Here is a 10,974-nt window from a genome sequence, read left to right on the forward strand (position 1 = left end):
TTTGATATTTTGACAAAATGGTAGATGGCATTGTCAATGGCTTCAAGGGTTTCCTCTTCTCAATGTTCCTTGGGAGAGAAAAAAGTCATACCCACACCGGATAGCAAGTCTTCCCTCTCTAGATTATACAGCCCCTTCAAAACTACATGAAGAGCCCTACATTATTAGAAAAATAAAGACCTCCTTCAAAAACCTTGGATATCTCTTCCAAGCTAAGAGAAAATGACCGTGAAGGATCCTTTTGCCCCCAAATCCAATTCTAGCTCTCAGAATCCACCAAATTAAATACTTTTCATAGCTTCATAAACTAGTGACTTTGCATATTAGAGTGTGATCTTGTATATATTGGATATATTCTTCGATGTTGCTAGATTTAACCTTATATTTTGGATCTTGCATCACTTTTGGAAGGAAACACTCTAGATTTCTGACTTTCCAAAAGGCACTGAACAAGGGTTTTGTTACTAAACCAGAAACCCCACTTTGGTAGCTTCTCTATGAAATAGATGTAGAAGATGAAGAGATGGAAATGTAATATCATTAGATCCAGAATAACTATAAATTGTTTAACAATCTAGTCAAAGTCTCTATATATAGAGATAAATTTAGTATTCCATTAATAAACGATTTCATAATGTGTATGTATAATTAGCATAGTTTCATGTGAACTATAAATTTATGAAATTCCAAAAAAATTATATATTTTGAAGGATGTACATTAATAAAATTTTATTAAAAGAAAAACTTATATTTAATATTTATGAAAATTTTAAACTAATGATTAATAATATTTATTTATTATTTTATTCGGGTGATTAAAAAGGAAAAATATTTTTTAATGTGATTATGTGAATTTTTAATGATTCACGTTTATATTTCTTATAATACTTTAATGTAAATAGTGGTAAAATAAATAAATAAATAAATATATATATATATATATATATATATATATATATATATATATATATGATAATAATATTCTTATTCTTTTAGGTATAGGTTAAATGATATAATAGTTATATTCAAAATTAATTGAAAAATAAATTTAATTCAATTAAAAAAATAATAGTAAAAAAAATTAAATGACATGAAATACAATAAAGAAAAAATGTATTTATTATTAAGTAAAATAAATAAAGGAAGTCACTATGGGAGGAGATGGAGTCTGCGGTTCGCGACGGTCATGGTTAGGGTTCCGGTCTCGCGCCTGCAGCTCGCCGCGCCCGTACCCGGTTAACCCTCCCGGTTCACGCTCTTAACCGCCGCGCCTCCGTCTAAAACACCATCCGCCTCATCCGCAGCTACTGTCCTCGCTGTGCTCTGCTTCCCCACCGTTCGATGCCCTCCGCCGTTACAATCCGCTGCCGATAACCGCATCACTCCCGGGTTACCTGTGCTCCGAGGTTTTCTCCGTTTCGAGGATCTGCTAGCTGGCACCATGGAAGACCTAGAGGCTGTCGACTACACCGAAGATCCGCTGAGCGGGGTCTCCATCTGGCGTACCCCCTCCTCCAGCTCACGAGGTATGTTTCTACCGGCTCCCTCGGATGATTTTGCTGTTTTCTCTGCCGGAGGCTCCCCGCAACCTCCCGTTATTCTCCCGGATATTCCCCCCTCTTGGCCTGCTCTGTCTACCTCCCCCCTCTCGCCGGCCTCCCTAGGGTTTGTAGCGGGTTGCCTAAACCCTAACCCTAGCTCCTCACAGACTGATGCGTATCAATGGCCCTTCCCTGATCCCGCTCCATCATCGAATCCCGTCCCCCTCACCGGCGCTCTATCTGGTTGTTTCACCGCTATCCCCCCTCTATCGGACCCCCTTCCCCTCTCTGGTCCTCTCCCCCCTCCCTCCGCACCCTTCGCGGATCCTCCCCTCAGTCTTGCCCCTCCCCCCGTTTCCTCCCACCCCTTGCCTCCTCCGCCGAGATCCGGGCTGGGGAAAAAACCTCGTTGCTTCAAATCCAGAGAGGCGGACACCTTCCTCCGGCTCGAAGAGGACATCCAGTGGAGCGACATCATGGAATTTGCTGACAGGGTACTGGTGGGTCGTATCAGAGGCCGAAATTACTCAGCTGCACGTTTAAAGGCTTGGGCTACAGAAGTTTGGGGACAACACTTGGTTGACATTCCCTTCGTGCAGACCTTTGTGAGGGGATGGTTTGCACTTCGTTTCGCACGAGCTGATCACACTAATTGGGTACTCTCCTCATACTGGCATTTCGAGCATGCTCCGGTACTTCTGAAGCGCTGGACTCCCATGTTCGATCCGGCTACGGAACAGATTGGAATTGGCCCCACTTGGATCAGACTACCAGGCCTACCTCTGCAATATTGGTCCGAGGACATTTTTCGTAGAATTGGCAATGCAATTGGGAGCTACATGGATTATGATAAGTCATACCTCCACACAGGCATGATGGCATACGCGCGGATCCTCATCAATCTGGATACCAGGGGGGGCTTCTGGAATATATTACTATACAATGGAGGGACTTCTCCAGGAAGCAGATCATTGATTATGAGGGTATCCCCTACAGATGTCGCCGCTGCCACAAGGTTGGACACCTCTACCGTGACTGTCCACTTCTGAGAAAAGGGCCGGTATCAGCTCAGGGTGCAGCTCAGGATCGCCCCTCCACTCCTCCTAATCCAGCACCATCTGCGGCCCCTGTGGAGACCCAGGTACATCAAGAAGCTGCTCCTTCCAATCAGCCTGGGACACTGGCGGAGGAACCTGCCCATGCTTCGCCTGATCCTGCCCCAGAAGCTCCTGTCCCGGCGGTCGAAGATACACCGGGTATGTCAGCTGTCTCATCCCTTTCTATGCACTCTACTCTGCATGATTTGGATACATCTGAGACATTGCATCAGACTTACACTCCCTCTCCTCCCGCATTTGCATCTGCCTCCCTCCACTGCCCCATTCCCCCCCCTTCCCCCTGCGAGGCGCCTTGTCCACCATCTCTCCTCCCGATGGCGACCATTCCAGGATCCATCTCCCCGATCCCCCCTCGTTACTCCCTCCGTCCCCGGACTAAAGCTGCTGGTACTGATGCTATTGGGCTAGTCATCGATCCTTCCCCCTCTCAACAGAAGCTCCCGCGAGGCCGACCCTCGCGCCTCTCTAAAGCTAGACATGCGGCAGATTCAGAAGTCGCTCTTGGTCGTCAACAGACCATCTTCAGGGCCCTTAGAGCAAAAAGCCCTGCACCTCACCCGTCATGAAGATCCTATCCTTCAATTGCAGAGGGTTCGCTAGTACACCCAAAAAACTAGCCCTTCGGAGACTCCTCTCCCTTTCATCTTCGGACATCATCTTTCTGCAAGAAACGCTCTGTACTGCAGACTCCCTCATCCCATCCCTCGAGGCCTGGCTTCCCAACTGGACCTTCCACGCCATCGATGCATCTGGAAGATCGGGGGGCCTTGCTATTGGAATCAATAACAGAGCGCTGAAGGTTATAAACACCTGGGGTGGCAGGGGGTTCATAGGCATCGATGCCTACATTCAGTCTATGGAATCAGTGCTCAGACTCATTAATGTATATGGCCCATGTTCTGAGAGAGCAACCTTCTGGCACTCTTTCCTAAACTCTGCTCTCCTTCAACAGGATAACATTATCCTGGGAGGGGACTTGAACTTCACATTGGGCTTCAGTGAAACATGGGGTCATGCTGCCAGGACTGACCCATTCTCGGATACCATATCCACCCTACTGGAGGAGCACCACTGGATTGATACCCCCATGACAAAATTGCAATATACATGGACAAACAACAGGAGTGGAGATCAGAGCCTGGCCAGAAGACTCGATAGATTCCTTATTAAAGAATCCCTCCACAACAGGATTGCTCGAATTAGACAATGGGTGGGATCTGGTGGCATATCGGACCACAGACCAATATACTTGGAATTCTCAGATATTCATAAAAAGATAAAAAGCCCTTTCAAGTTTAACTCCTCCTGGCTGAAAGACCCATCCTATATACAGTTGGTCACAGAATACTGGCAGAGCCACCCCATCGAGGAGGAGGCTCACTTCACTGAGGGATTCATCAGGAAATTATCGGATCTCAAAAGGATCTCTAAGGACTGGGCACACCAAAAGAGACTCCGTGATGATCATGCCCTGAGGGAGGCTGAGGATTACATTGCTGCTCACGAAGAAGAGGATGGTGGCATCTTTCCATCCCAAGAAAGAAAGGACTTATATATGTCACACATTCTTAAGAGATCCCAGATTCTGAAGGACAGGGAGGAAAGCTGGAGACTCCGCAGCCGAGCCATTTGGCTCGCGGAAGGAGACAACAACACCCGTTTCTATCACAGATTTGCCAACGGGAGAAAGGCTATCAATACTATATGGGAACTGAAAGATGAACAGGACCGCTTGGTCACCTCCCAGAGGCACCTTACTCAGCTAGCCACTGACCACTTCAGGAACATATATAAAGCTCCCAGGGAAGCAAACATACTCGATATTATGAGAGTGGCTGAGAAATTTCCCAGATTTGTCGACCCGGAGGAACAGGACGAGCTCACTAAGGAGGTGACATTAGCTGAGCTAGAAGCAACTATCAAATGGTTCAAAAAGGATAAAAGTCCAGGCCCCGATGGATGGACCATAGAATTCTACATTGCCTTTTTCGACTTGCTAGCTAATGACCTCTTGAAAGTCATTGAGCTTAGCAGACAATCGGGTAGGATCTCCTCAGCCATCAAATCCACCTTCATTGCCCTCATCCCCAAATCGGATCAGCCGGCTTCTTTCAATGACTTCCGCCCCATCTCTCTCTGCAACTGTCTATATAAGATCATTGCAAAGATAATCGCCAACCGTCTGAAGCCTATTTTATCTCGACATATCTCATCTGAGCAATTTGCCTTCCTTGACCACCGGCAGATCCATGAAGCTATTGCCACTGCCCAGGAACTCCTCCACTCCCTCCATACCAAAAAGCTCAAGGGACTGATCCTCAAGGTCGACCTATCTAAAGCATTTGACAGAGTAAACTGGTTATATATCAGATTACTCTTGACTCACCTGGGTTTCCCTTACCCATATATTAAATGGACCATGAGCTGCATCACTGATGTTGCCTACAGTGTTCTGCTCAATGGAGAAGCCACTCCTTTCTTTACTTCGGAAAGAGGTCTCAGACAGGGTTGCCCCCTCTCCCCTCTTCTTTTCCTCCTGATTATGGAAGGCTTGAGTCGACTGATCACATCTGCCAAAGATAGACTACAGCTCTCGGGTATATGCATATCCAATGATTTCCATCTCACTCACCTTCTGTTTGTAGACGACATACTCATCTTCCTCAATGGAGGTCTGCGTGACACCACTACACTTCACAATATTTTTCTGCTCTTTCAGCTTGCTACGGGTATGTTGATCAATGACAGCAAATCCACAATAACGGCCGAGGGATGTACTCGCCACGAAGTTACTTTTGCATCTCAGCGATTTCCCTTCACCTCAACCAGGCTATCCGAGGGTATCAAGTACTTGGGGTACAGGCTAAAACCCCTCGGATACAAGATTGCAGATTGGACTTGGCTGCTTGCAAAAGTAGAAAAGAGACTCCATATCTGGTATCATAAATACCTCTCCAGAGCTGGGCGCCTCATTCTCATTAAAGCAGTCATCGAAGCCACGCCAGTATACTGGATGACACTGGCCTGGATCCCCCGTGGAGTACTTAACAGACTACAGAGCATTTGCACCAGATTCTTATGGAATGGACAGCAACCTGGGAGAATTTTTGCATGGGTGAAATGGGATACCATAGCCAGACCTAAGCGATGGGGTGGATGGGGCATCAAACGCCTTGATCTATTCGCAAAAGCCCTTGCTGCTAAACTGGGCTGGCTACTTCTCACATCAGACAGCCTCTGGTCTCGGGTGGCTCAAGCCAAATACATCAGACCCCTCCATCTCATGGACTGGTTCCGACAACATCACCGCCCTGGCCCCAACATCTCAAACATATGGAAGGCCGTTTTACTCTCCCTGCCACTTCTCAGGGATGGTATCACTTGGCGCATTAAGAGTGGCCTGAACGTGAGAATTGGGATGGACCCCTGGGTCGGATGCGGTAACCATCACAGACTCTCTGATGACCTTATCAGACACCTACACGACAGGGGGATTACCCACATTAACCATATTGGGGACAATGCTAATACTGGTTTCCTATATCAGGCCTGGCTCTCACCGGAGGCCTTGGGCATTCCGATACAGTGGCAACCTGAATGGATCGCTTTCACAGAGGCCCTCACTCAGGCCAACATCAGATTAACGGAAGGACCCGATGAACTCATATGGGCTATCGCTAAACACGGTCACTATACTCCCAAAGAAGGATACCTGAAGCTCATGGAACCGTATAAGCCCCCGGACACTCATCCTTGTGAGAATCTGATTTGGAAGCTACAAGCTGCGCCCCGATGCCGCTTACTTATGTGGAATATCATTCATGACAAATTACCCACGGGATCAAATCTCCTGAAGAGATCTTTCCACGGCCCCTTCAGATGCCATTTATGTTGCTGTGAAGAAGAGAGCACTGATCATCTCTTCATCCGCTGCTCAGTCACTCAAACGTTCTGGCACAGCATATCTGCTCATATTCCTGATCACAAGGATTGGATTGGCACCACCTGCAAGGAAGCCTGGAGCACATGGACCAGAGACCATGCGAGCAAACTCACAAATTTACCACTCCTCGTTTGCTGGGCCATTTGGATCGCTCGTAATCGCATCATCTTCGAAAATCGCCTCCCAAGCTGGCCTTCCATCCTGAGCCACACCATCGCTGATTACAACTTACTTCCTTCGACTGAGAAGCACAGACCAGCTCGCAATATTGCTCCCCCCATCATCGATCGAACTAAGCCATGGGCCTTCTTTGATGGCTCTGCCCAGGAAAACGGCTGCGGTGGGGGTGCTATCCTATACCTGAATGATTCCCATTACTTCAAGATTCAAATCAAATACCATATGGGCACAAACAACTTCTCTGAACTCAGCACAGCCAAGCATATTATATTTTTTGCAATACAAAAACAATGTAGACACCTACAACTATTTGGCGATTCACAGATTGTCTGCAATTGGATAAATTCTACAGCACATTGCTATACTTATTCTTTGAGAAATATCCTTGACGAAGCCAAAAGACTGATCTCATCTTTTGTTTCTTTTGACTGTCGTCACATCTACAGGGAGCAGAACGAAGAAGCGGACAAACTGTCCAAAGAAGCAGCGAACAACAATCTAGAGCAATGGCAGATACAGGAACAGATTGATGGATCCATCCATCAATACTACCACCGGCCCTATATAGATCAGCACATGAATGGGCCACCAACCCATTCATAACATTCGACATGTTTTTGGTTATCTTTTTTGTAATATGGTTACATATGCTACTGTTTATCATGACTGTTACAGTGCTCCCTGCGTGGAGTAAGTTATTTTGGTTTATAACTCCTGTATATATATCATAGTGACTCCCTGCGTGGAGATCTAGAACACTCAGGTAAAATTTTGATGAACTCTGGCTGGCTAAAGGCCACATATGGATATGCAACATGCATCTGCAAAATGTAATTTCTCCCTTTTAATAGAAATTACGACTTTTTCCTAATGGGAAAAAAAAAAATAAACATAAAATATTAAAATATTTTTAAATTTTATAAATATTAGAGTAACTATAGTTAAATGGGATTTTAAAAATAATGTATTAAAATACTATAATATATTTTATTATTAAGTAAAAACAAATTAAAAAAAATATTAAAATGTTTTTTAATTTTAGAAATATTTTTATTTATTTATTTATTTAATTTTTTTTTTTTTCAGCTGGTTCACGGACCCTGGTCAGTTGATCCGCTACTCCAGGTTCGATAAATCTGGGTGGACCCCACCCGAAGGGGGTCCACCCCTCGGTCACCACAGACCTAACCCCAAGAGCTTTCGGGTTTCGACCCTGTGACCTCCCATTGGCGAGGCCCCGACTTGACCGATTGAGCTAACCCTTGGGGCTAATTTTAGAAATATTATAGTAACTATAGTTATGATTAAATGCAGTGAATAAAGGGGATTTTAACAATAATGTATTAAAATACTATAATATATTTCTTTCATATTTATAATTTTAAAAAATAATCATAAGTATTTAATCTGAAAGAACATCACAACAATTTGTAATTTAATATAAATTAATTTCATTTTATTTTAAATTAATTTGTAAATAATTTAAATACAAAATTTTTTCTATATATTTTTAAATTTTATTTTAACAATTTTAAATTACAATTTAATTTATACATATACAATTTTTATCTTTGAGTAAGAAAAATTAAATAATTATACAAAATATTTAAATTATATCGACTCATAAAAAAATATATGAATGAAGAAATTAATCTGCTCATATTAAATTCATTTCATATTAAATCAATATTTAAAATAAATCTATGCTAATTTAAACATAATATAATACCACCTTTCCTATTAATTACTCTGATTAACTTAGAAATTTAGAAATATTAAATATAATGTAATATGCGTTGTATCATGCAAAATAATGTTATAAGATTTCCAATTTAGATGTTTCCATATAAACATGTTTTACTAATAACGTCTGAACACCTCACATATATTATATATGAGATTAAAACGGGCAATTGATTTCATAGGCGATAAACATTACATACTAATGCAGATACAACATGCCTATTCCTAATTAGCAACAGAATTACACAAGATAACGAAGTCTTACGAAAACAATTCAAATCCAAACCCATCTAAAGCCAACCTGATGTGAGATTTTGTGTAACACCCGATAACTTTTCAGATATAAGAACGCGCAAAAGGAGGAGTGTTTTCGATAGCATGACTGATTTCTGCTTCAAATCTTCGCATGGCAGCAGAGGGCAAGCAAATGGGAACCACTATCCCCTCCACGCCACTTTTATTGCGATGGGAGATTAAAAAGTTGGCAAGACCGGGCACTGCTCCTACCCCGCCTCTTGCAGGACCTCCGTAGACTGCTCTTCCCCACCCGAAATCAACATTTCTCAAGCCGAGTTTGGTAACGTCTGAAACAAAAAAGGAGCCCACCACTGTGCAGTGAGGGCGCCGCTTCAGTTCCATCAAATCTATCGCCGATCGGATGTACTCGTCGTTCACAGCCGTTTTCGCTTCGTTTATCAATTTCACAGCGAAAGACAGCGGCTTGTTTGTCAGCTCTTCTGCGGTCATCCTCACGCATGCAAGACTTATCGCATTCCCGTAGAACCCTCCAGGAAGCGGCGGGTGCGATTTCGTGCGGACATTCACGGTGAATATGAACCTAACTTCCTGCTCCGCGTGCAGTTGGAAAGCCTTTGTTCTCAAACGCCACAAAAAGGCCGATAGAACTTCAAACGTTGAGTACTCGCATTGACCTACTGCTTGCCGTTTGAGCGACTCGATCACCTTGTGTCCGAAGAAGAACGAATTGTGGATCAACTCGTTAGGTGGCACCATTTTCCGATCTCTGTCTTCTATTTGATCGTATTCATAGTGAGGAAGTTTGACAACGGGATTCGCCTGGGGTCGGAGGTTTTCTCTTTTCCAAACAGGGAGAACCGAAGGCCTCGTAGCCCCCTTCACCATTTCGGCGAGAGCGTTCATGAACTGAACGAGGCCAAGTCCGTCGGTTATGGTGTGATTAAAAGTGATGGCGAATATGAACCCTCCGCATTTCAGACGCGTTACCTGGAAGTTTGAGACCCCATGGTACGTTTAGAAGTCACAATTTCGATTGGAAGAAAAAGCATTCAATGCCACCATGCGCCATAACAACTGAAAACATAAAAAAGATATCGAGTCAGAACATGATTGAACGAACCTGAATTAGAAGGAGAGGAGAATTGGTAATAGTCAGTGTGTCCGGCACGTCGTACATCAGATCTTGCCAGCAGGGAAAAGACGGCAGGAGGTCTCCTAACTCTTCCAGAGCAACGTCCGCATCGGCTTCCACAAACAGCACGCCTTCTCCAGTGCTCTCCAACACGAGCTTTCCGGCGGGAGCCTCTCTGACTCTTCCAGCAAAAGGGTAGTAGATCACTAAAACGTTGGCCAGCCCTTCTCTGATAACTCGGGCGGGATCCTCACCCTTCTTCGATGGGTCGAACCGATAGAACTGAACAACGGGGCAATGAAATCTCAGGGTCGGTTGATCATCGATATTGGAGAGGTACAGAAACTCTTCTGGAGTAGGCCGGGAAGGAGCGATGAGGACGGCTGGCTTTCTTGTGACTTTGAAGTGCAGAGATGCCATGAAAGATCAAATTTTCGATACTCAGCCAAAGCCGGAAGAAATAGCCCAACGGTGTTAGACACTTTGAAGCAAGAGAAATACAGTATATGAAGGATAGCTGCTGAGATTGCATAATGTAACACCTATTTATAAGATTATAAATTTATTTAATTATAAATTTATTTAAGAGTGAGGGCAAGGGCTAACCAGCCTGCCATAGGGTATTAAATGTTTAGGTATATGCATGCTCTATAACAAAATAACACACCGTCTTTGGTGGTTACATAAATTAAAAGTAAGGGCTGTGTATTATTTTGTTATAGAGCATGCATATACCCAGACATTTAATGCCCTATGGTACCCTGGTTATTGGGAGAGCTATTTATAAAGTGGAATTAGAGCTGGAGTTGTTTTTAGTGGAGGAGGTGGTCTAATCGTTCAGTGGAAAAGATATGGTAGGGTTTAATTTTTAGGTGAGATATTTAGTTTCACAGACCAGGTACTACAATCTTAGGTGGAAAAGATATGGTAGGGTTTAATTTTTAGGTGAGATGTTTAGTTTCACAGACCAGGTAGTACATTCTTGAACTAGACAAGTTAACAAACAATTAATGATTATTGAAAGAAAAGGCACTGTCAAACCATTAATGATTATTGAAA

The 10,974-nt window shown here is 43.7% G+C and overlaps 1 protein-coding gene and 1 pseudogene across 1 annotated transcript; both read right to left on the reverse strand.

The window, feature by feature from the left end:
- LOC149253682 (uncharacterized) overlaps nucleotides 1–1,443 on the reverse strand; it is a 36,471-nt pseudogene extending 35,028 nt beyond the window's left edge.
- Nucleotides 1,444–8,696: 7,253 nt separating this feature from the next.
- On the reverse strand, nucleotides 8,697–10,441 carry LOC149253683 (benzyl alcohol O-benzoyltransferase-like). Its single transcript, XM_089456893.1, has 2 exons — nucleotides 9,904–10,441; nucleotides 8,697–9,770 (listed from the first exon to the last, which is right to left on the reverse strand). The coding sequence occupies exons 1-2, from the start codon at nucleotides 10,333–10,335 to the stop codon at nucleotides 8,862–8,864; spliced, it is 1,341 nt and encodes a 446-aa protein (XP_089313019.1). The 5' UTR covers nucleotides 10,336–10,441; the 3' UTR covers nucleotides 8,697–8,861.
- Nucleotides 10,442–10,974: the final 533 nt, after the last annotated feature.

The sequence above is a fragment of the Pinus tabuliformis genome, chromosome 7, assembly GCF_031772625.1.
Source record: "Pinus tabuliformis cultivar Carrire ecotype Pingquan chromosome 7, CPIR1, whole genome shotgun sequence".
Classification (NCBI taxonomy): Eukaryota; Viridiplantae; Streptophyta; class Pinopsida; order Pinales; family Pinaceae; genus Pinus; species Pinus tabuliformis.